This window comes from Linepithema humile, chromosome 5 (genome assembly GCF_040581485.1).
Source record: "Linepithema humile isolate Giens D197 chromosome 5, Lhum_UNIL_v1.0, whole genome shotgun sequence".
NCBI classification, from domain to species: Eukaryota; Metazoa; Arthropoda; class Insecta; order Hymenoptera; family Formicidae; genus Linepithema; species Linepithema humile.
Genome location: NC_090132.1, coordinates 13,634,535 through 13,662,103, shown reverse-complemented (window position 1 = coordinate 13,662,103; position 27,569 = coordinate 13,634,535). Strand labels below are relative to the sequence as shown.

The 27,569-nt window shown below is 31.7% G+C and overlaps 3 protein-coding genes across 9 annotated transcripts; 1 reads left to right on the top strand and 2 right to left on the bottom strand.

Moving 5' to 3' along the window:
* Nucleotides 1-5,014: 5,014 nt before the first annotated feature.
* Nucleotides 5,015-12,979, bottom strand: LOC105679272 (extracellular matrix-binding protein ebh-like). Of its 7 annotated transcripts, none has more exons than XM_067356389.1 (7): nt 8,493-12,974; nt 7,796-8,027; nt 7,412-7,720; nt 7,151-7,285; nt 6,463-6,707; nt 6,153-6,312; nt 5,015-5,891 (listed from the first exon to the last, which is right to left on the bottom strand). In XM_067356389.1, exons 1-7 carry the CDS (start codon nt 8,637-8,639, stop codon nt 5,764-5,766), a joined length of 1,356 nt encoding a protein of 451 aa, XP_067212490.1. In that variant the 5' UTR covers nt 8,640-12,974; the 3' UTR covers nt 5,015-5,763. The 7 variants fall into 7 exon arrangements, 6 of the variants coding, with proteins under 6 accessions (XP_067212490.1, XP_067212493.1, XP_067212494.1 ...); XR_010890544.1 differs by lacking the exon at nt 5,015-5,891 and having other exon boundaries at nt 5,900-6,312; nt 7,796-8,251; nt 8,493-11,325; nt 12,488-12,977; XM_067356392.1 differs by lacking the exon at nt 5,015-5,891 and adding an exon at nt 8,100-8,251 and having other exon boundaries at nt 5,900-6,312; nt 8,493-12,973.
* A 6,032-nt stretch (nt 12,980-19,011) lies between these two features.
* Nucleotides 19,012-22,091, top strand: LOC137000264 (uncharacterized). Its single transcript, XM_067356387.1, has 2 exons — nt 19,012-20,521; nt 20,629-22,091. The coding sequence occupies exons 1-2, from the start codon at nt 19,474-19,476 to the stop codon at nt 21,183-21,185; spliced, it is 1,605 nt and encodes a 534-aa protein (XP_067212488.1). The 5' UTR covers nt 19,012-19,473; the 3' UTR covers nt 21,186-22,091.
* LOC137000180 (uncharacterized) lies at nt 21,791-26,797 on the bottom strand. Its single transcript, XM_067356135.1, has one exon. The coding sequence runs from the start codon at nt 26,795-26,797 to the stop codon at nt 21,791-21,793; it is 5,007 nt and encodes a 1,668-aa protein (XP_067212236.1).
* Nucleotides 26,798-27,569: the final 772 nt, after the last annotated feature.

Genomic DNA, 27,569 nt, shown 5'->3' with positions numbered 1-27,569 from the left:
ACATTTAAAAAAATTGTTAGAAGTATGTACGTACGCACGTTGTTTAAATGCAGGTATATAAAATATTCATTAATTATGTGAGCATTTAATTTAGAAGGAGGAGGAGAGAGAGGGAAATAGTTCGTTACACTTTACACATGCGTTAACGTAGTGGGAGGTGTCATGGGATTTTTGTAAACTTTGATATGATTATATTTTTTTGTTTTATCATGATTTGAAATGTACATGTATAAAAATAATCAAAAAATTTTTTTTAAATGTAACAGAATTAATAAAAATTAACAGAAAGTTTAAGTAATAATAATCATAAAATGTAAGCTTTCTTTGTTTTAATCTTTTTTTTGCAGATTTTTGTTTTGTTTTTTGATCAATACTGTATATTCTGTATAAAATATGTATGATTTATGCAAATCAGCTTTTGTTTACTTTAAATAGTCTATACAATATGAAGCGACTTATAAAAAACACATTCACCATCAACAGAATATATTTTTTAAATACCGTGTTTGGGTATTATTTATTATATTAACTTCATTCTGCACTAAGAACTTACTACTTAATTAATTTCAATTTTATTAATATAGTTACGTTGTTTCGACTGATAATCATAATGGCTTAGTTAACCACGATAAAAATGCCAGAACTATCTTAAATTAGTTTTTTAATAACCAAAGCAAATGTTAATTTAGCTCTTTTAAACAGTTATAGTAATATTCTTATTTCTTAGATGAAGTATTGTAAATGAAAAATTTTTATGTATACAATTCTCTTAAATCATATTAAAGATTTGATATTTTATCTTTCAATATATCATACAAATTTATTTATTTTATATATTTGTAATAAATCATTAGAAATTATGACAAAACATAAATTATGTAATAATAATAATTATTATTGTTACGTCCTGATCAGACTTCACGATTCTTTTCTTTTTGTTAAATACCAGACCTAGTAAACACGGGACCAACAAAAAACTCTTAAAGAATATTATAACGCCAGAGCTGTTTTTCTCACGAGACACCAGGAGCTCGAACTTTCTCACAGAGAAAAATAGCAAGGGGGATAGATATTTGAAAATACCTTGGTCGGTCAGCGTGCCTATCGTCGTCAGAAAAATCATAAAAGTCAAAACTTGCGGTAACCGGAGTCTTTAGTCGACTCCAGATGTTTAAAGTAAGAAATAAAAACTGGCACCAGCTAGCCATATACTTGGATTCCGCCTATGAAAACCCTAGTAGATAGGGTTTTACCGAGTGACGATCGGGCAATGACCACAGTCGCACGCCTAGAAGGCATGACACCTGATACGGTGCACGTGTTCAGTAGGTCTGGGAAACCGAGATGCATTAATCGCACTCTCCACGCGACCCCAGGGCCACGCGACAGTCGTAAACTGTCAAATTTATTAGATCAGTGACCCAAGGCCTCGCGAACTCATATACCGATTCTCAACCGTCCAATCCGAAAGCCGGGAATCGGGGCAAGTACTTCTATAGACCACCCTTCATTTCGTCGTACGGTCTAAAGACTACGCCCACCTAGATCTTAAGACACTAAGATGCACCCCACCTATACTAATTAACACCAACCGGGTTACGCCACCTCAAAAACCTACCCCCATCGCATATGGACCCAAAACGACGCTATTCCTTATTTGTTAGGGCCCCTTTCTTCCTACCCCCATTCCAAGTAACCTAATTACCTAAACCTAATCCTATTAGCTAAAAATGACGCCACCCTCTCCCACATTAAAAATCTTCTCACAAGACTAATTCCTATTCGATCCCTGCTTCAAAAACCTAAGATTTTCCAAATGGATCCACCCCAAGGAAAGGGTATAAAAACCCGTGTTTTGGTGGCTCCATACGCAATTATACACAATTAGTCACTTAGTTCATCAAGCAAGTTTTGCCAAGTCCTTCAGACAGTTTTTCGAGTAGTTCGGGCCGCGAAATAAAAAAAAAGTCGATGCTTTGTCACGACCAAGTGGTGCATCTCAAGTAGAGGGTCCATCACCCTGACGACACCATCCTGCAGCAGGGTGCCCACACGTTTACAAAAGGGTCCGACGCCTACACACCATCCCTCAACGGAGCGCCTGCTCAGAACCACCGAACATATTCAACCCGATCCGAAACTATCCTGCAACGAGTAAGTCAGTTCATTCCTCTTTATTTTATTATTTCTTCTGTCCTCCCTCCGGAAAAATGAAACACTCACACACACACACACACACTATTGTAAAGAATACAGAAATAAAATTATTAACACATGCGATCAAGAATTAAGTTTTTGTATCCTAATTATAAATTCAATCAAATTAAAATGTTGTCTTTAGTAAATTAAACTTTTGTCCTTTTTCATTTAACCACACCCTCCTCGTTCGTTACCCCCTCACACCTTCCCTCTCAAATTGCGCACAAAGGTTCCGTCCCGGGTAATAGGGATTCAATTCCTTGACCCAAAAAGGGAACCACGAGCGGTTGACTTGTTGACGGAGTAAAAACGACTCTTCCAGTCGCTGACCCGTCGCAAGTCCTAAACGTGCCGCTCGGCTCGTGCGGTCAGGCCCGTTTACGTCGATCGCCGAGCCCAACGAAAAAATTCTACATCTATCAGGACGTAACAGACTTGATAGAAAGAATAAAAATTGGGGGCTCGTCCGGGATGAAAAGTGCAATTTTTGAGAGGTAGGAATGACAACGAGGTCTAACTCCGATAAAGATAAAATACAAGAACAATTTAATGCCGCAATAAAAAGCAAAAAAAAAACTAAATCAGACACATTAGATACACTTCACACATCCACTCCAGCAGCCTCCTCCGCTCGCGTCCTTAAACGAATTAAACTCAACGCTAACGAACCTGAAATTGAAGCGTTTTTAGTGGAACCTAGTGTTCCCGAGTACGATTCCGACGATTCTGGTGACGAGACTATTAGACCGTGTGGTGAGAGCCAACACTTAAAATTTAAACTAAGTCCAAGTGACAATAAAAGGGTGAAAAATATGGCGCAAGGTAATCCGTTTGCTACCTTAAAATACGCGGTCGAAGCCGTTCCATTTTTTGACGGAAAAAATATCCCATTAAATTATTTTATCGAAGGATGCGAAGAGGCAAAGTCTATGTTGCCCAATGAAGCAGAGCTTCAATTTACTAAAATTTTACGAACGCGAATAGTAGGCGAAGCGCGACGAACAATTAGAGATCAAGATTTCGAAACAGTAGCTCAATTAACTAAATATCTAAAACAAATTTACGGCGGATCTAAAAATGTGTATCAGCTACAGGGAGAATTAGGAAACGTATATCAAAAGAATGACGAGGATGTCGTCACTTATGCTAATCGTGTAAAACTCTTAGGAAAACAGATACGAGAAGCTTGTCGTAGTTCAGAACACGCGTTAACAGATCACAACGTGCGAGCATCTTTAGAAAAAGACATGTGTAAATGTTTCATCCGAGGTCTAAAACCCGAAATCGAGCAGAGGATCGCTCGAAACTTAGACGTACAGGCGACTGTAACAGATGCCCTACGCATAGAAAGAGAGCTTCGTGCTATTACAGATTTACGACATGGACCTGCTAACTCCGACCGAAATAATGTACAGGAAAATTGTTCCACCGGAATTTGTCAAATTTGCTTTAAAATTGGCCACTCAGCAGCTAATTGTAGAAAACTTATGCAAATGGCAGACTCTTTTAAACAAAATAATTTAGGTACTGAAATCCTAATTTGCCAGATTTGTAAAAAACGCGGACATAGTGCAGAAAAGTGTCGATTACGTGATCCTCAAGCTCAACGGTCGATAAATATGGTGCAAGAAAATACCATAAAATGTCAATTATGTTTTAAACCGGGTCATAATGGAAAAAATTGCCGCTTAAATAATTCTAATAACCAAACAAGTAATTTTAACAATAAGGTCTCCATAATTTGCCAGTGGTGCGACCGACCGGGCCATTCTGCCAATAATTGTTGGAAAAAACAAAATGAGCAAGCAAATCTTAATAATCAAACCAGAATCATCTGCCAAATTTGTAATAACTTGGGCCATACAGCTAAAAACTGCCGTTCAAATTCTAATCAACGAGCAAATTCTGCTGACGGAACGTTTTGCCGTTATTGTAAAGAAAACGGGCACCTAATTGAAAATTGTCAATTACGCATTGCAAGCAATAATCGTAAAAGAAAAGGAAACGGGAACGGCCCCTCGAAATCGGGTGTACCGCAGTGGTCCGACCAGACTTCACGCCCGTCGACCTCACAGAAAAATGCGTAAAAAGTGATCCTTCGGAAATTTGGCCCGTAACTGTAAATCTTAACAAGCAGAGTCGCGTGCCTACTGTCAAAATAAAAATTAACGAAATGATTTTGCCCATAACCTTTATGCTAGACACCGGTTCCGGTCCTAACATAATTAAGGAAAATTTTGTGCCTCAAAATTTAAATATTACTTATAATAACGTTTTACAGTTAAATGGTATAAATAATTACCCCGTTTATACACTCGGAAAAATCGCTTTTACTCTTTTTGGCGAGTCAGTAAAATTCCACATAGTGGCCGATGACGCAATCAGGAATATTCCCACATAGCAAAATTTCATCCTACGGATGTCCGTGGGATGTAATGTAAAGGATTTTCAGATATCCCTGGGATGTCTGTACAAAGCCGTAGGATATCCGTAGGGCATCCGTGGGATATCCGAATGTCCGCTTTTCAGATATCCGTAGGACATCCAAAAATAAATCCCTGGGATATTCCTGGGATATCTTACATATGATTAAATTAGATCCCAACAATGTCCCCTGGATATCTTTTTTTATCCAGATAAAATCCAAATAAAATTATTGAATATAGGATGGTGTTAATAATCCGATCTTATATTCGAAATCATTTTAAAACATTCAATCAACAAAATGGTTGCGCAACATTATTTCATTAGTTGAATGAAATCATAAGAAGATTCTAAATATAAAATCGGACTATAAAGACCACCCAGAAAAATATTTATTTTAAATATTTATTTAAAATGTCTTTAAAAAATATATTTTTTAAAAAGATTTAAACAGAAATTGTTTAGTTTTAAGTTAAGAAAGCAATAAAACAGTAATCTTAATAAGTAATGTTTCTCTCTTTCTCTCTCGAAAAATTTCATATTAATTATTTATATTTTAAAAAATTACGACAATCTCGCTTTAATGACACCACTATCAAGATATTGTTTTATTACTACTTTTTATTACTCCTTTAAAACTAAACAATTTTTGAAACATTTTTTCAAAATACATATTTTTTCAAATATTTTATATAGACATTTGACATGTATGTATCTTTATGAGCATAAAGGAAAGATTATTAGCAAAATTTCTAAAAATAAAAGCTTCTATTATATTACATTATTTTAAGAAATAGACACATTTCAAAAAAGGTAAAGTACGTATAAGTAATATAAATAATAGTACATATAAAGCACATTTTATTATAAAATATGTAATTTTTAAAAAATTTTTTATTTACTATATAATGTAAAAATAGTCACAATAAAAATAAAATTTGTATATATAAAAACGAAAGCTAAAGATACGTCTTGTACATTTTAAAATTGCACTAATCACTGTTAAATATAAATTAATAAACTTAATATTACTAAAAATTATAACTAAATATGAATAATATTACATACATAATATTGTGTACATAAAATCGCTAATATTATGTATGAATTATATACATGAACAAAATATAAAGAAAAGTATTAAATATTTAATTGTGCAGCATACAGTTTTTTTATTTTTTCATTTGCATGACGAAGCCATGATTTTATTGGTTCCGAAATTTCATGTTCGGTAGATTGCGGGTATTTTAATTGAGAGAGAACTGCACCTACAAATACGTATAAACATTTATATAACATAAATATAAACATATACCTCTCAACATATTTTTAATTTTTTTAAACCAGATGTTTAATGAATTAGATGGAAAGTTAATCTAATTTTTATAATTTAATAACTAAATCTAATATATGTATTATATGTATAGTATATGCATTATGTATAGGTTTATTAGTGTAAATATCTATGTGTTTAAGTGTGTGTTTATGTGTTTGTATGTGTGGGTATATGTATGTACATATATACTTACTGATAACAACTGAGCAAAGTTTTAAATCCGAAAAGCTTTTGTTGTTTTTCTTTCCATACCAACTATACTCTTTCGCAATAATTATTGTAAAAATTCGTTTTATTATATTTAAAATTAACTGCTTTAAATTTTTACCACCAATTGTTGAAAGTTTATTTATCTAAGAGAATAAAAATGTGATAGATGTCATATAAATAAGCAGATATATAAATAACTTTAAAATTTAATAAAATTTAATAATTTAACTTTTTAAAAACTTTATAAAAAATTAATGTACATAATATATAATTAATATTTATATTTATTTTACCAAGTTATTACGATAATTATTATCGATGAGAGCCTCTTCTAATTGATTTAAAGCGTCCTCACTTTCTATTGGAAATTGTGACATCACATTTATTTCATTGCTTTCTGTAGAAAAGTGTGTTGTACTGTTATTTTCATTACGTTCCCATTGTTCATAAAAATCTAATTGGTTTTGTATAATAAAATCTAACTTCTGCTTAAGCACAGAAAAGTTTCTATATACATTGCGTTTGAATTCATGAAACTCTAAAAACAAAACATTCAAATAAGTACCAGATTAAACAATAGATATATTTTTATTGGAGAGTTGCCGAAGAATATTTTGTGAATCTATAATATAAAAGTTTGTGATTGTAGTCCAATAAGTAATGCTATAACATCTTATTTGTAGAAACAAAGATATTTACACCTGGTAGTGGCTTAAAAATTAATTGTTTAATACTATTTTTTAATTCTTTTATCTCGTTTCTTTTAAAACAGTAATTTGTTTTAAAATTATCTTTATTAGACATTTTTTTTAAAAAATATGTTAAGATGTTATACACACACATACACACACACAACATTTTAACTTTTTATATAAGTATCTGAAGAAGAATCGTGAATATTAAGTATCGTGTTATTTATCTAAATCAAAATATTAAAGTCAGAATATAATAGATATCTTTATTAATTTATGTGATAAATACCTGAAGAAAAATTAGAATTTTGTGAACTCATGAGCATTTTATCTTCTTCTTCTGATGAAAAGTTTTCTTTATTTTCGAGTACTTGATGACGTATTGTAGAATTTTTTAACATTTGGGATGCTTTTGGATAATTATCTAAAATAACAAAAAATGTAATAATAAAAATATATATAATTATAAAAAGTATTGTGCTATTTATCTAAATCAGAGTATTAAAGTCAGAATATAGTACATATCTTTATTAATTTATGTGATAAATACCTGAAGAAAAATTAGAATATTGAGAACTCATGTGCTGCATTTCATTTTCCTGTGCTGATGAAAAGTTTTCTTTATTTTTATTTTCATTACGTAATTTAGAATTCTTCGAAATTTGTGGTACTTGTGGATAAGTATCTATTTTCCTTTTTTTTATAGGATTTTGAATTTCTTCTTCGCTACTTGATGATGAAAAAACTTTTGCTGCATAGAATCTTCTTCTATTTTTTAAAACTTCTGTATCTTCATCTGAATTTAAATCTGATAATTTTTCGGCTAATTTTAATTTCTCTTTTGCTTTAATAAAAGTATCTGAAAAAGATAACAATTAAAAATATTACTTTTAAAATTGTAAATAAAGATTTCCGCAACAAAAGTTTAACTTACCTGTACTTGTAAATATTCTTTTAACAGATATTATTGTTGAATTATTATTATTAAAATCTTTCATTTTTTCAACTGCTTTATCATATTCTTTCTGATTTGTTACATTTGGCCAATATATTGCGGATTTTTTTTTACAAGTAAACCAATTGTTAGGTACAATTTGAAGACCATCTTCAAATTCGACAATGTAATACTTATTATTCATTTTGATTGTTGCCTGTATTTTAAGTATCTAAAAATAGTGAAGAAATTTATAACATTTAATATAAATTACGAATAATATTGCCAATTGTAAATGTATTACCCTGTACCACAGTGTCTGGTAATAATCACTCCAATGATGAAAGATAGATTATTTTGACAAATTTATAGACAATTTTTCTTCATGGAAAATGTCATAAAAGATTATTTTTTCAAACTTCTAGTTTTTATCATTACGTAACTTTGTATCTAAGCCTTAAATTCAAATTTTATTAAAGTAAATTTCACTTAAAATTAACTAAAGAATATAATGATGTTACTTTTTTAACTTCACAAAGTTTAGTTTACAAAAAAAATATTTTTTAAATTACTTATAACTTGAAAATTATTGATGTGTAAGGGAAATTGGTGAAAGGTTTCCCAATTAATATAAAATAAAATAATAATGTCAGGATAGATATATTAACACACGATAGTATATGTACAACTTGATTACCGATCTATTCCGTGGTAAACGACTTTCTGCTCTTCTCTGGCGATTCACGAGAGCTGCTCTCGCTCGCTCGTCTTGCCGGCCAACGGCCGCCGATGCCCGGACACGTCTTGACGTCGTGTTTTGGTCGATCGCTATTGTCTCGATCATCGCCACGAAAACACAACTCTCCTATACTTATTAGATTATGTTCTAACACTATATTCCTACATTATCTTCCTGCAGATGTATTATTGATGAACATTTTCAATTAAAAAAATCATCTTTAAATCAACCCTTAATCATTAGGCAATTATCATTTTATTAAAAACATTATTTTTTTATTTTCCTTATAAACACGCTTGAGAACGACTGCACTTCGCTCTCGTCGTTTTTTCTCCTTTATAATTTTGCCTTTATTATGTCCGGATGCTTCCCCGAGCCTTGTGTTTTCCTAATTGTTTATTTCTTTGTCGAAACGCCTCTCTTTCTCAACTTATCACAATTAATATATTACATGTAATATCCCTACAATATATGTACCAAGTAATATTATAATGCAATAGCATGCAATAGCATATACATATACATACTAACATAAGTAATATTAATATAATATCATATACAACACATATTTATGTACATTTAATATAAATTATCATTTATTAATTATTCAATATGCAATAATGGTACAACGACAAATGTATCGTTTAAGTGTGGGATTATTAACATTTTCTTGTTGATATCCGATATGGGCCATGTACATAATTCAGACAAATTACTAACTATATAAATTTGAAGTAATGATGATAAGCATGGAATATGAAACAAATCTTTCTTAATCATAAATTTTTTGCCGATAGCAACTAAGCATTTTCTTGTGTTACAATATGCAATATTTTCAATTTTTATGATACTTTTATCTTTCATAAAACAACAATTATTAGCATTGTCATCCACTTTTATTGTATACTGTGAAATACTGATAATTTTATACTGTGGATTTATGCAGTCGTGAATAAGTGGACCATTATAATGTTTATTGCGTAATTGTATATCAGAACTTTTTTCGTGTGCCAAAATTTTATTACATGTAGCATTATTTTTTTCCATGTATCTTCTATGTAATTGTTGTAATGGTTTATCAGCTTTGCGAATTTCTTTTTTTATTTTTTGTAAAAAATTCTCATATTTGAAAGCACTAAATGAATCTAAAGTGCCATGTATTCGAACATCATCGCATAAATGAATCAAACCATGAACATTATGAGAAACATTGTATTCTCCATACAAAATTTTAAAACTATTAACATAATGAATTAATAATTCTTCAGCATAATTCAAATAATCCTCACATAAACTTTTACAGCATAAAATTCTAATAGCTACATGAAGTGTTAAAAAGTGATGATATAAATCGTTTGGAAGTATTCCTTGAAAAACAACAGGGCCTGTATATAATAAAATTTGCCTATATTCAGTTGCTTTCCATTGTTTCAAAAAATCCAAAGATCTTGGTTTTCTACAAAATTCAACTGGTATAGTCCGTTTAAGAGTTTCTAAATTGTTTGATATTGTTTGACATTTGTGATGTTGTAAACGAATTTCTAAGTCACCAGCTGTCCACATATATAAGCATTTTCTCATAATTCCAAGGCAAAGTAAATGCATGTAATCTAAAGGAATATTTTCTATAAAATCTAATCCTGGTATCTGTTTTAAATTAGTAGAGCCTAAATGAAAATTCTCATCTGTTTCATTTAAGAAATCCTCATTTGTTCTTTTTGTAGCATGAATATCTGCAAAACAAATACGTCTGTTTCTATATTCACCTTCAACTCTACATTTTGTGCAACTAAAGTAACCATTGTGACCTTTTATATTTAATATAAAAGATTTTGCAGGAGCATCGCATAAAATTTGTTTAATTTTAATATTGTTAAATTTCTCACACAGAAAAATTCCATTATTTATTAAGTCTGATATTTCTTCAATAAAATTTTGTAAAAATTCATTACAGTTTGTTGGTTTCTTAGAGCCATAATATGCACCAATTATAAAAACTTCTTTATATGGTAAAACACATCCTAAGATTGGCCATAATGATGATGTTGAAGATTTTGATAGAGGTAACCCGATCGATATTAATTCCTCGATATCGATATTAATTCCCAAATCTATAGTATTTATATTATTAAATCTATGATAATAGTTTCTAAAATATATCTCTAATGCAATACGAGCTCCAAAATGAGAATATAAACCAGGTAAAACAGTTTTGATATCGGTGTTTTTTGGCGTATTCAATAAAGTTCTAGCATCAACTGGTAAATTAGAAAAGCATTCATGACTACGAAGAATTTTAATAAGTTCCTTTAATGCTACATGATTAACATTGTTAGTTACAGCCCAGTCACGTAATAAAGATTTAAAATTTTTCTTTTTTTCTACATTTTCAATATTTAAATTAATTAAATGATCTACATCATTTCTTATTTTATTTGATTCATTGGAGTTATTTGATTCATTTGAGTTATTTAATTCATTTGATTCATGTAACATGTCGAATATGTCAACATTGTCACTTAATTCATTTGATTCATGTAACATGTCGAATACGTCAAAATTGTCATTTCTAGTTCTATTGTATGCAATCTCTCTACGATGGTCAGATTCATTCACACAAGATGATGTATTAGCACTTGTACTTGGCAATGTACACATGTTAGATAGTCTTTCTTGATCTCCAAATTCTAGCAAATTAATTTCAGTTTGCACGAGTCTTCTCAAATGTCTACTTGACATTTCATCTAGCCGTTTGCGTTTATTTTTGTATCTTTCCATTTTTTGTAATTTTCTTGAAAAAAAAAAATTATTTTTTAGCTTCTTAATTAAACTATAAAATTGTAACTTTTAAATTCATAAAGAAAAAATGTATACCAGACAAATTATAAATTGCCTATCAATTTTATCTTTCTACAGAATAATTTAGTTATTTCATATATATGTATATTTTATAATGACATTATATAATCTTATTAATTATTAGACCTATCACAATGCCAGGCAACAAGAATAGAAACAAAAAATAATTTTGAAAAAAAGAGATCTTTTTTCTCTTTCTTTCTAAGATTATTTCCTGTTGCCTGGCATTGTGAAACAGGCCTTTATTTTTTTATTTTCCAATGTAATGCAATTAATCTTTCATATGCTATATTATTGTTTTATATTTATAAAGTAAGTAAAAAGTAAAATCGATTTTAAGAAAATTAGAAATATACATAAATCTTTAATAATGTAATATGTCACAATAATATATATGTACAATTCTTGCTAGTTTTACACGAATTAGTAATAGCTTAGTCCATGTAAAAACTAGCAAAAATTGTACATATTGCGCATATATGCGTATGTGTGTATATATATATATATATATATATATATATATATACAATATACGTAGTATATATTCAATTGTTCATAAGTTACACATTCACTAAATTTATTAACAAAACAAACGTTTATATTTCCTACATATACATAATTCTTGTTATTTTTCAAAGAACTAGTTATTCTTAAAGATTCATTATGTTACCTTGTTTATGCCATAAGTTAAGAATATTATATTACCTTGTTTACGCAATAATTAATGATGACTTAAATATTAGTACCTATAGTCCCTTTTTTACTGTAAATAAGCATACTCCTCCGGCAATATAATTTAAAACAATAATGTTGAATCCTATTTTCACAATACTATACATATACATAGTATTACATACGTAAAACTAACTTATTTGTAGAAATTATATATATTTATATATATATATTTTTGCAATTATATATATAATTGCTATAAATATATATATATATAGCACAAAAAGTAATATAAAATATATAAATAAAAATTGTAGTAGTGGTGTTTTACTAGCCAACTTCTCTCAAACATAACCTTATTTATGATATATATAGAAAGATGACCTGCGTTTGATATAATAATTTTAAATTTTAATAATTACCTGTCAATTTAATAATTCCTGATGTCTTATATGTTATCGCTTATGCGCCTTTTTCCGTTTTTTAAGGGAAAATTACAGCACAAAACTCACACTTCACTGCCTGCGTTAATCTCAATGTTCACCGATCTAGAATTCGATTCGAGTTGTCGATCCGAGAAAGGTTAGGTAATCAAAAAGCGGTAATCTTATACAGTGATGAGAGAAAGTTCGGTAACGGTCAAATATCATGGAAAATAATGATTATGGAAGAAAATGTTTAATACAAAAGTTTTAGTATATAAAGTGGTCTATTATATGGTTATATTGAAATGACCTTCATGTGACCTTGAAGGAGACCGCGAAGGTCAACTTTGAAATCTTAAATGGAAACTCCTATTTTCTATTACATATTCTTAAAGCTGGTGTCAAGACGTTTCCGAAACACTATAATGAAGTTATTTTTTATTAAATACTTTTCGAGTTATGAGGCTTGAAAGTTACAGCATTTTGACATAAAATACAAAATATCTTGTAAAACATTCAATTTTCGGGAATCTTACCTTAATACTTTTATGCATAAAATAATGAGACGAATCAATTGATATAAAAAAAACACATAGTTTAAAAAAAAATATGCAGCTGCATGTTGCAAATTACATATTTTTTTTTAAAAGCAACAATGTGTTTTCTTTATATCAATTGATTCGTCTCATTATTTTATGCATAAAAGTATTAAGGTAAGATTCCCGAAAATTGAATGTTTTACAAGATATTTTGTATTTTATGTCAAAATGCTGTAACTTTCAAGCCTCATAACTCGAAAAGTACTTAATAAAAAATAACTTCATTATATTGTTTCGGAAATGTCTTGACATCAGCTTTAACAATATGTAATAGAAAATAGGAGTTTCCATTTAAGATTTTAAAGTTGACCTTCGCGGTGTCCTTCAAGGTTACATGAAGGTTATTTCAATATAACCATATAATAAACCACTTAATATACTAAAACTTTTGTATTGAACATTTTCTTCCATAATCATTATTTTCTAAGATATTTGACCGTTACGGAACTTTCTCCCATCACTGTATATACTGGCTTCTCGAACCAAGAACTCGATGACCAAGTTCTAGTATCGTCATATAATAGAAATAAATACTTTCTCTATATATACTTGTACTTTGATCTTAACAAATGGACGGATTAAAATTATATTTGTATGTTATATGTGTGTCTACGCATGCACACAAAATTAAATTTGTTCTCTGTTCAAATTAAGAAAAAAAAATGTCTTACTAAAAAATATTTATGTAAGAAATCTTTTGCTAAATTTGAAAAAACAGCAATTTTAATGTACGTATATTTTTTGTACTAGAAATATCTTCAGGAAATCCTACGAATAACTATTTATTATCGATCTGTATTGTTCAGATCATTTTGATCAAAATGGGATGTCCTGCGGAGATCGTTCATAGATATCCACAGGACATGCTACACGGGATATCCTCAGGTAATCCTACGGATAAACGTTTTGCTCTGGATCAAACTGGGACCATTTCGATCAAATTGGGATGTCCTGGGGAGATCTTTGCTATGTGGGTTAGGAAACGATTTCTTTAAACAAACAGCTTCAACTATCGATTACGCACACAAACGACTAAATGTTTTTGGAAATTGCGTGACATTTTCTTCTCCGGAAACTATCGTAGCATCACCCAGATCAGAATCCTTGTTTTACGTGAGAATAGAAAATCCAGAAATAAAAATAGGTTATTTACCAAAAATCAAATTAGCGCACGGAATATATTTGGGAGATACTATCGTGGAAAACGTGTCGGGAAAAGCTTACTTGAATGTCATAAGCACTTTGGACGAAGAGGTTGAAATTCGAGTACCTACCCTTCGACTCAGGCCCCTGAGTGAACTGCTCGACGACCATAAAATTGATCTTAACCAGGATAGTTTAAGGAAAACGCAAGAGACAACGATACAACCTGAAAGCGACGAAACTCTTAAGATGCAAAATAAATTTAACAACGATGAATTCGACGATAGAAACATTAATAACGTTAACATTATTAATAATAATGAAAAATTCGAAGATGGTAATAAAAATAAAGCTAAGATCAAAGTGAACAAAAATGATAACGTGTCAAATAATAAAATTAAAGAAAAAATTAAAAATAAAGATAAAATCGAAGGTAAAGATAAAAATAACGCTGAAAAAAAGAATGATCCTGAAGGTAGAGAGGGAAGTTGTCAAACCCCTCCAAAATTATTAAACAATTCCAAAAACGGGGAGGAAAGCCGTCAAACCTCGTCAAAAGAAATGAGTGATTCTATATCCTTTGAAGGGAGAAGTTTCCGTACTTTTCCGAATCATCAAATCATTCCCGGAGAGGGAAGTTACCAAACCTCTCCAGACCCCGTCGGTTGCGAGGAGGGAAGTTACCAAACCTCGCTACGCAATTCCCTAACAGCACATGTAAATACTGAGAACCAGAGAGAAGACTGAGAGTGGACATGCCTGCATTTTTCGTGTTTCTGTGGGCTAGCGCCTCTATGTGCACAAAACGTGCACATTGAACTACGTAGCCAATGTCCACGAATCCCGTAGGTAATGTCCACGATCTTTTGGGTCTCTTCCGTGCTATGTCCACGACTTTTTGGTTCCGATATGTGCTATATCTACAAAGTGTCGGTAATGCATACTTGTAAAACATGATTATGTATATCAATCAGATTTGAAATATAAATACACACGTATTGTAAATACATGTATTGTAGCATTTATTTCTGCATTTACAGTTTATTTAGCAAAAGATCAGTTATTTTCAATAACCTGTGTAATTTGAAAATGTACATTTAAATTATTTTAATAAATTACTTCTATAATTTTGTGTGTGTGTGTGTGTGTGTGTGTGTGTGTATGTGTGTGCGTGCGCGTGTGTAAATAAAATGTTGCATTTTTATCAATATTTAAAAAGATGATAAACTCTTATAGATATTTCATACAGTAATGACCAATAACTTATTTTGAATAGTAAAAGCCAGGGTTGGGCGTTTACACGTAAACTATAATAAATGTAAAAATACATATTAAACACGAATGCAAGCTAGACAGTAAAAATAATCTTTTTATTTATAATTTGAGAGGACTATATAGTCATGAACCGCCGCAAGCAAGTGTGCACCGCACAAAGTTTCATTTAACAATTAAGTTTTAAAATCTAATTCTATATTCTTAACACTACACATACACAAAATTTTGTGTGCTTGTTCTGGAAGACTTTAATTTTTTCTAAAACAAATATTGTATATCAATTGAAAAAAACCGTGTCATAAAACTTGAAACTATACATATTGGTCGGATCGAATACTTGTTTATTTTTTAAAATATGACTACCCTAAAAATTGCTCTTTTTAAAAATTGTGTATATACCAATCCTTTATAAATCAGATATTGTCAAAAATTATTTTAAAAATGTTATTTATAAAAGATTGATAAATAAAAATATGCAACAAAAATGAATGAAATAATGAGACAACAAAGGACTTTTTGAAATTTTTTAATTTGGAAATTCATAATTTACAGTTTAATATAACAGAATCGTAAAAAAAATTTGAAACATTGTGGTTTATAATTACAGAAAAGCAGGTCATAACAATTCTTTACACGATTTCACGTCACAAAATTATTCGCTCACGCTATGAACCGACTAAAACAAATGCAGTCTACTAACTTCGATGGGTATTTGTTTCTGATTGTTGCTTAAGATAGTCAGTATAACATAGAAAAGCATTCAGTAAGCATCGATTTCAATTTTTAACTTCTCGTTTCAATAATTCATTATCATGGGCAGAAAAAGCAAAGAAACAAATCTTGAAGTTAGGAAATTAATTATTTTTTATTGAAAAAATAGTAAATCTTTAAGAGAAATTGGAAGTATTGTTTGTAAAAGTTATTTGACGGCGCGATACGTTATTAAACGATACGAAGAAGAAGGACGAATAGAAAATAAAACGGGCCGTGGTAGAAAGAAATTATTAAATTCCTCAGAAGAGCGTTTGTAGTTAGGAAAGTTAAAGAAAATCCGAAGATAAGTGCTCCCCGAATAAACTCACTTCTTCAAAATTTCTCTGAAAAAGAAGTTTCCCACGAAACAGTTCAAAGAGTACTACGGAAAAAATTCGCAAACATTTTATTACAAGCAAAACTGAGTTGCAAAATAGATTACAAAAGGAATGGCAAAAAATAGACAGCGATTATTTGAAAAAAATAGTGGGATCGATGCCAGAAAGACTTGCCGAAGCTATAAAACAAAAAGGGTATCCCACTAAGTATAAATTTTATTAAAATAATAATTTCTACAAAATAAGCGAATAATTTTGTGACGTGGAAACGTGTAAAGAATTGTTATAACCTGTTTTTCTGTAATTATAAACCACAATGTTCCAAATTTTTTTACAATTCTGTTATATTGAACTGTAAATTATGTATTTCCAAATTAAAAAATTTCAAAAAGTCCTTTGTTGTCTCATTATTTCATTCATCTTTGTTGCATTCTCGACTGAGCGAATAATTTTGTGACTCACAGTATATATATATCATAAATGATAAGATCAGGCCAAGTTCCAAAAAAGACACTCTAATAAGTTTATATTTTAATAATAATCTAAATTTTTAATATATTACCAACATGAAAAGTAACTGATATATTGTTCAAGGTGCAAATTCAAAATAAACATACATAAAATATACATAAAATGTATAAATAAAACTGATCATAATTTGATTCTAGAAAGTAAGTGATATATTATTCTTAGTGCACATACAAAATTTTTAAAAATTTAATTAAAATAACAAAATATTTATTAAAAAATACAAAAACACTTGGCGCTGCCACACCGAACAACATGTTAACTTACATAATGTCAATTAATTACATGATGTCAGTTAATCATGCTATTATTACATTATTACTCATTTTCGTTGTTTCATAATACTATAGGTGTAAAGATGTAAAGGGGTGGAGGGGTGGTGGAGCCTCTTGACGGGGGAGGGGGGGGAGGGAAGAAAGGGGGAAATGGCGTGAAGGGGTTGCGCTAGGGGGGAGGGGGGATGGTGAAGCCCGTTGGCAGCGCCAAGTGTTTTTGTATTTTTTAATAAATATTTTGTTATTTTAATTAAATTTTTAAAAATTTTGTATGTGCACTAAGAATAATATATCACTTACTTTCTAGAATCAAATTATGATCAGTTTTATTTATACATGTTATGTATGTTTATTTTGAATTTGCACCTTAAACAATATATCAGTTACTTTTCATGTTGGTAATATATTAAAAATTTAGATTATTATTAAAATATAAACATATTGGAGTGTCTTTTTTGGAACTTGGCCTGATCTTATCATTTATGAATTTTTGTGCTATATCACCTACTTTTTTACATTTTGTGCACAGAATTCTATCCCAGATTTTTCTAATTGACCGCCTAGGGCAAACCTGAATTCAACGCTATTGCAGCCGTAAACGCTATAATTGCGAAAATAATTTTTGTTTGGGGCCCAAAAATAATTTTTCTAATTTGGCACCTAGGACAAGTCTAAATTCAGCGCTATGGCAGCCGATGTTTTAGTTCAGCGCCTACGGCAGTTTTTATGAAGCGCCAGAGCAGCCGATTAATTGTTATAATTTTCCGGATCTAAAAAATTCACGTATATTTACTGCAAAGAAATTCCGACACTTACATTCGAGGAAAGTGTCATTAAATGCAGTTATTTCCAAAATCACTTAATCTGCTCCAAGAACAATATGTACGCCCCTTGTGCTCCTTTGGGCCAGTTTTTCTTAATGACTTTCATGTCATTAGAGCAATACCATTCTGATTTTTTTTCTGCTCTCAACATACACGTGTAGTGACCACTATTCATTTCTTCGCCTTCGTGAAATATAGCGCTTATTATCTTGTACTTTTTTTTATCTATCGTGATATTATTCGTCGGTACGGCGTTAATCCGATTGTTGATAATTTTTTTGCAAACACCGTTCACAAAAGTGTATAAATTGAGTTGTATCACTAACAAGGGAACGTTCACAAGTGTCCCCCCCCCCCGATTTGATTCTCCTTGAAATATGTTGTAAAACATACAATTTGAGGAGACACGTATTTTTTTATAGCTGCCCTATCTCAAATTTAAGGGGTAAAACACCCCTTTGAAAAAAAAACGGTTTTTTTCTTTGTGTGTAACTATCGCCAAAACCGTAGGAGATATAAAAAAATGTTTCAAATAGAAGTTGTAGGGCTTGTAATGGGCTATATAACTGTGTAGTTGGATTTTCAAAAAATGTTATTTTTTTTTATTTACCCCCACCCCTTGTTATTATTTTTTCGAATTTCAAAATTTTTGTAATGACAAAAGTTGTAGCATTTTTTACGCTGAATTCAACCATATATGATTTTATTATGTTCCGAAATCGCATCTTTCAAAAATGAGTCATCAAGTATCACATTATATGTGTCGCGCTGCATGACGCATCGTTTATATCGCACTTGTGTTGTGCAATAGTCGCAAAATGAATATAAAAATGACATACAATATGTTATCACATATTTGAGGAAGAAAAATTTACTAAAATTGTTGCTAAAACATCCCTTCCACATTACATTCTTATAGATAATCACTGCATTTCGTGCGCAGCGCGTTGTTATATGCAAGTTAGCTATACATGTGTATATAAAATGTGAATATTATTTAATCATAAATTAAGAAAAACAAGTATAAATATATTATTAATTTGAAAACATCACGTTTGAGAGACGTGATTTTACACGAAAGATTAGATTATGTAATCATAAGTTAATAATAAACAAGTGTGAATGGAAGCTATAAATGCGTACAAGAGGCCTACATTCATAGTCTGTGAAACGAACTTAGCGAAATCGTATCTGCAACTGTTTTTCTTTTCTTAAATTTAAGTTTCGGGAAAAGAATTATCAATTAAAATGATTATCAATCCACTCAACGTTGCTAGACTTTTACTAACATCAATAACTACTATGTATCTTATGGAAACGCCAGTAAATAAAGCCGAAATAGAATTAAAAGAAAATATTCAGAAGTTAATATTGGAGAATATTCATCAATTTAACGGATTAGAAGTGACAGAAGAAACATCGCTTGATTATGAAGAACCTGATAAATTGCATATTTTTGAAATTATTGAAGAAAATGAGGAAGCATGGAATGAAGATAATTTAAATTCTCACAATTGGCAATGCCATGATGACGACAATTTTGATGTTTCTTACAAAAGGCGAGCTGTTGAATATTGGCGGCAGTCGGACAAAGAAAATCGTCCTTTCAAGTCAGTACAACACACATTTAGAAGAATTTCATCTGTACGTCAATTGAGGCGATGGGAAGAACAGTTAGAGCACGGTGGAAATCGTCTTGAAAAATTATCTCATATTTCCAAAGCTACTCATGATAAATTTAATGTAGCTGTGCAGACAGGACTAATAATTCATGATGTTGATATAAAAAGATGGGCCTTGGAAGCTCAAAGAGAAATAGGAGATTTAGATCCTGTATTTCAAGCATCTCCTAGTTGGCTATTACGATTTAAAAAGTCTCATCGAATTGTGTCCAGAAAAATAACAAAATTCATTACAAGAAAAACGTTAGAAGATTCTCATAATATACAAAGAGAAGCCGAAAATTTTGTAACCGTAGTAAAACCTCTCATTGAACGATTTGGATTGGAAAATGTATATAATACAGATCAAAGTGGATTTCAATTAGAAATCCACTCTGGAAGATCACTATCTGACCAAGGAATGAAGACAATAGACCGTGTGGTGCAGTCAGTATCATCAACTACACATTCGTACACTATTCAACCAACAATTTCTTGTGATGGAAAATTACTGTCACCTTTGTTTATCGTATTACAAGAACATAGTGGTACTTTTGGGCCTAGAGTACAAGAAAATTTATTTAGAGCCTCAAATGTTATTGTAACTGCTTCGAAATCCGGTAAAATGACATCAGGTATGAGATAAATTTTAGCTTTTTATATCTTATAATATATTTTAATCTTATATAAAAATATTATTATAATTATAATTATTATTCACACTTTTCTTTCTATTTTATAGATCATTTTAAAAAATGGTTGGAAGAAGCTTATTTTCCAAATGTAGGCCGCGATAGTGTTCTTCTTATGGATTCATGGAACGGGCAATGTCCAGCAATTGTTACTGATTTAACACCAATGGAAAAACAAGTTACTACTATGGTAATACCGAAAGGAACTACAGGAAAAATACAGCCGTTGGATGTTTACGGGTTTAGAATCTGGAAAAACTTTGCAAGAAGATTTTCGGATACTGTTCTATTATTGAATTATGATATAAATTTACATCAGCGAAATAATATTATAAAATTGCAATCTTTAATACACAATCAGTTATCATCTCCTCGATATCAAAATTTATTTAAATATTCATGGTTTAAAAGTGGATATACGAATGAAAGACCAGAAACATTTAAAAATCCAGTAGAATTTAGTTTTGAACAAACATCAAGCACATGTGACATTGAAGATTGCAATGATATAGCTGTAATACAATGTTCTTGGTGCGGAAAATCATTATGTTTAAAACATTTTTTTATAGAGTATCATTATTGTAACATCTATAACGGATGTGACTAAATTTAATATATATAGCTTTAATAACAATTTTAGTAAACTTTTCTTCCTCAAATATGTGATAACATATTGTATTTCATTTTTATATTTATTTTGCGACTATTGCACAACACAAGTGCGATATAAACGATGCGTCATGCAGCGCGACACATATAATGTGATACTTGATGACTCATTTTTGAAAGATGCGATTTCGGAACATAATAAAATCATATATGGTTGAATTCAGCGTAAAAAATGCTACAACTTTTGTCATTACAAAAATTTTGAAATTCGAAAAAATAATAACAAGGGGTGGGGGTAAATTAAAAAAAATAACATTTTTTGAAAATCTAACTATACACAGTTATATAGCCCATTACAAGCCCTACAACTTCTATTTGAAACATTTTTTTATATCTCCTACGGTTTTGGCGATAGTTACACACAAAGAAAAAAACTGTTTTTTTTCAAAGGGGTGTTTCACCCCTTAAATTTGAGATAGGGCAGCTATAAAAAAATACGTGTCTCCTCAAATTGTATGTTTTACAACATATTTCAAGGAGAATCAAATCGGGGGGGGGGACACTTGTGAACGTTCCCTTGTAAGATGGATAAACTCGATTCGATTACGGTTTTCTTTTTAGAACGGAACCTTTACATGCGTTACAACTGCCGTCTATCGTTTTCCATTTGGAAAATTCCGAATCAATCAAAGTTTGTAGCGTGACACCTCTTTTCCTTTTTAATGTCGATTGTATAGGTAATATTAGCAAACAACTTTTTTCCAACGTAGTTACCGTGTAATTACATTTGGCATTTGAGCAACATGTTACGTGCTTCAATTCGTGTTCCAATATATCATTGATTTCAGAATACGTCGACATTAGAGCCATGAAAAATTGCGAAGCATCTTGTTGTATTCGTTCTTTGAAGCATTCTCCGACAGATCTTCTAACCGCTTGAACGTTGCAATATTTACGCTCAGTATACGCGCATATAGCATCAGTCAATGCGTTCGATGCTTTATATTTTAGTATATGTTGCCTGATACGCACGCAATGAAATACACACTGCAATATTACATTAGCGTAACACGAAACATTATCGTCATTAAGAAGGCCGTATATTTTCCACGTAATTACACTTTTTGATTCCTCGCAACCATGATTCTGTACATTATCAATGATATTAGGTATGGTCCATCGACGATCGTAAACTTTTATAGCCTTTTTCTTGGATAAATCGATTTGTGGCAGCTGAGATTTGAACAAAGATCTTAGTCGATTATATTCCGAAATGGCTCCTGAGTGTGCTTGAACTGATGCCGGATTGAAGTTTATCAAATGTAGGCCTTCCAATGTACTCACTCGAGACAAACCTACATAGGCTTGACCATCACTGAATACAGTCGTTCCCAGATCCATCATTGCATTTTTACACGTAACGCCTTGACTTTTGTGTATAGTTATTCCATAACTGAGGGACAATGGAAATTGTTTGCGATGTACCACTATTTTGTGAAATATCTCGAATTTAATGTCTACTCTCGTTATTGCGAATTCTTTGTTATCCGAAGTAACTAATGTGACGGAATAAATATTTCCATCAGCAGCACGATTAACCGCAACTACATTGCCTATTGTTCCGTTGACAAGTCCCAGAGTTACGTCAATGTTTCGTCGAATCATCACTTTAGCACCAATTTTAATCATTATTACTCTTTCAATGCCTGCCGTTTCTGAAACTTTGTCATCTTTATCTTCCAAGGTTTTTTGCACTTTTTTTCTCATTGCTGGAGCACAGTCGACATCATCTTCTGCTATTAGTAGAATTTCCTCGCCGTCGATTTTATTAAGCATTGCCGTGTTCAAAACCTTGCACAAATAACACGTAGGTAATAAACATATTGTATCGGTCGGTAATTGATTCATATAAGTGTAAAGTTCATTCAATCTTTCGTCGCAACTATTTTCTTTGAAAATGATTTTTCTTGATTCAAGTACATTGATGTCAGAATCCGTTATGAGACCTATTCGTATTCTAGAAAGTATATCGCGATATCTGTTGTCGCCTCTTTGTCGCATATTTATCAAGAGTTCGTCGTAATCAAACAATCTCCACAAGTCAAATCCACCCATGGTACCTAAATACTTCTGAACATCTGATCGAGACATTTTAACGAACGGAGGATGTCCTTTTACAGGAGGAAGCTGCAACAAGTCTCCAAACAAGAGAATGTGTTTTCTACCAAAGAAACCATCATTTGTATCTGTCGTATCAAAAATTTCACATAATCGTAGATTGATAAACATAAGTGTCACATTCGAAATCATGGATACTTCATCGATTATGAATAGTTCGACATTCTTCAATTTGTCTCTCAAAATTTTCAAGATTACGTCTGACAATTGCACGTACTTAGGCGTAGATTCATGAGTGACGGGTAGCTGAAACATTCTATGGATTGTCAGGCCATCGATATTGAATGCTGCAATACCCGTGGGAGCAGATATCGCAGTCGTTTTTTTCAAATTTATTTTGATCCAATGTTTGATCGTTTCAATAAGAAAACTTTTTCCTGTACCACCCTCACCGCTTACGTACAATCGTAGAATATGATTTTTATTTTGTAAAACTTGGCATACCCTGTCGAAGACTCTTTTCTGATCTTTGTTCAATTGCGACATCATTTGCGATAAATTAATCGGGGCGTCAATCTTACCAAAATCTTCCAGATTTTTCATCGCGTCGTCAGCTTGTACTGGATTGCAATCCAGTTCATCGTCATCAGATTTGTCTCCGTCTGCTATTTTTAAATCATTTTCACGCTTCTCGATCAATTCAGTAACATCCTCAAAAGCTTTCTGTATTTCTTCGAGCCTTTCGTGATATTTCATTGCCTTCGTCAATCCAGTCTCTGAATTCTTAAAGGCATCCGTGTAAGTTTCGTACGCACCTTTGAGTTCACTCGAATCTCTCCATGGTTTGAACAGAAGAAGCAGCGAGTAAAAGTACTTTTCGGGTTCAGTTTTTACATTGAATCGGTAATGGTTTATTAAACTACCCTTTTTTCGTTTCTTTACAAATAAACGCGATACCAGTTCGTAATATTCGACCTCGTCACTTTTTGGCATCTGTTTTACAATGTCCCAGAATCTAGTAAAATCGTACAAATTCAATGATTCTAGTTCTTTAGGTCTGTTTGGATAATGATCATCGATGAGCGACGGACAATAGATATTCGTAGAATTTTTATCGAGAGCTGTAATTTCATTGAATGTTTTAACTTTTCTGTTTCTCACTTCATTGACGTCGATCCATTTGATAATGGTATCACAATCCGTACCATACAAGGGATGCCCTAATAGTGTATCCGCAGCTTCTAAAGCACCGCATTCTCTGTTATTCAAACGACGCATCGCAAAATTCCACAATTTCGATGCCAAAGGCTTATTGGAATCTATCATTTCAAAGTCTATGTTACATTTTTCCGACTTTGTCGTGTATTTTGTTAAATACGAGTTTAAAAACTCTGATTTTTCTCCAACAAATTGTATGTCCATATTTCCCTCCCAAGCCAATTTGATAGCCGGATTATAATCATTAATAAACCTCTCCGACTTCTTGCGAGGAAGATCGTACAACCTGCTTCTACTGCGTAAATTTTTTCTACCCACTATTGAAGTGACAACGTCTCTTAAAACGAAATTTGTCGTAACTGATCGCGGAAACTCAAACCGACACTTTCTGTAAATATTTGTTTCGGTTTTCTTTGTACGCATGCAATACGAGTTATGTTTATGATTCTGATCACTTGTAACCGTTTCGTACAATGTTGGCGAAACGTTTTTATCTGGAATTTCGCACGTCACGTATTTTTGAATAAACGAAACAACTTCTTCATCCGGCGATTTTCCTAGCACAGGAGCATCTCTTATCCAAATCAAGCAATGCATGTGCTGGATACCTCTAGTTTGATATTCTAATCGCCAGAAGTAGTGGATTACTTCCCCTATTGGGTTATCAACTGAACGAATAAAATCAATCATGGCTTTGAATTTTATGCACATGAATCTAGACGTGCTAACAGGGTCATATGCGATTAGTTCGTTAATGCTTAACTTCTCTTTATCGGGATTCATGTCTCGTAAATATTCACCCAAATCGGACCATTTCCATTCACTAGGACTCAAAGTCAAAAACCACGTTGCTGGGCCGTAATGCAGAGTCATGCATTTCACATTATTGGATGGTTGTCGCCAAAATTGATCCGTATTTCTCAGTTTTCCGAAAATACTCATTAAATTCGATTCCAATTGTTCGTCTTTCAATTCGTTCAAGTATCTATCAGCAGTATATCTCTCTCGTGCGTTAGCAACCATCATCGTATAATATATACCGTTTTTCAATTGTCGGTTGTTAGTATCATGAAGAAGGAAAAACAAGTACTGCGGATTCAATCTGAATCTATTGTGTTTCGACATCAATCGCGTTCTGATGAATAAATATTCCGGTAATGCAAAATTTCTATCTTCTCGTTGTCCATTGATACCCTCTGGATATAAATCGGGGAAACACATGACATCCAGATATTTATAACGATTATCCATTGGAACATCTTCGATTTTTAACATTTGATAAAGTTTGAGTGCAGATTCGTTATCAATCCTTTTCACGCGCATTGGGTATATCGTATACTGATCATTAATACCCGAGTCTTTGGTAATTTGCGTCAGGAAAGCCTTACGTTTCAAAACGATTTGGTCATTATCTTTAATCTGCTGTACGGTGTCCTCAACCACCTCATCTATTTCGTCATTATTGCTCTCCTCGCCCCCATCATCGACGATCTGATATTCTGTTTCTTGCAACTTCTCATTTAATAAATCATCAGATGACGCTGGAAGACGAATTTCCGAATAGTGCGGATTATTTTCTTTTAACCATTGCAAAGCCTTAAACACTTTATTAATATCCACCAAATTTTCCCAAACAACTTTTGATTTTTTAGGCATACCTCGAACGAGAATGTGCAACTCGTGTTTCAAATTTATAGGATTTTCCGGAGGACATATCTTATCCAATGTTTCTTGTAAAGGAAGTGGCAAATGAAATGTTCTACCTTTTACTTTACGGATCATTTGTCTGTGCGGCAAATGTTTGTTCGAAACAGCGCCCATTGTTTGCACTACTTGGAAGCTGCTCATTCTCTTGATTAACATTTTTTCGTAATCATTGAAATCCGACAAAACATCCGGTAATGGTTTTACGGCAAGATTATTCAAAACGCAAGTAGAAGGCAACATGCCTTTCCGAAATTTGCCCAAACAAAACTTACAAATTAATCCAGTATCGCTATTGTGTTCTGTTACGTAAGTCATCAAGTTTTTCCAAAAAGGTCCCTCTACTGGTTTTTTCAGCTTTTTTAGCTCAGAAACGTCACTATTCACACATAGTTTTTCGCAAGAGACACAAGGGAAACGTGGTGTATCCAACAATCTCTTTTTCATAACTGTAAACGCTTCGTAATTTTGCGACAAAATTTTTTCCTCGTCCAAACTAACGGTCAAATTGTTTTTGTAAAATCTTGCTTTAACCTTTGCATCATTGGAAATTTCCAGCAATTTATCCATATTGACAAATCTCAAAGCTGAAAACAAATGATGAAATTTTTTATAATTGCCTATCAATTTGTAGACATTTATTCGAATATTTCTCACGAGAGGAAAATGAGGCGATAAAGTGCTTATCGTTGCAATGTATGATTCGCAAATATTTGGATTCGCATAACAGTCCGGAGGATGTCCCAATCTGCTACTCATATGTGAAACAGAACAATTTTTGAGCCGCGCCATGAATTTAGCATTCATTATCTTCTTTATAGTAGCTCCTTCAAACTCTTCCAACAATTTCACATACTTTTCCAAGGAAATATCACTTATGCGGCATCGTTTCTCGTCACAGTGCCATATTTTTGACTTTTTATCATTGTTATCCATTAACGGTAAAACATTTATCACTCCATGAGAAGAGGACTGTCCTATTATAAGTGGTTGCTCAAACTTTTTCCTTTGCTCGTAAGCAGTTTCAAAAAAGTATGCTTCGGAAGACGAAGTATGTTTGGATGAGCCACAAAGAGCTCTAATTCGATCGCTTTTTGGATATTTCAAAGTCTTACATTCATTGAATCGCAATAGTGCGGTTTCAGCAGCATTTTTCAAATACAAAAACACTTTTCTTGCTGCATTGACGTACGATTTTTTTGCTATCATGCACCACTTGAATATATATTCGGCTTCCAATCGAGCACATATCGCCGGTTTATTAATTTTCCTCGATATCCGTCGAATATAGAACTCTGACCATTTTGGAAAGTTAAAACACTTTTGCCAAGATCGGACAGTA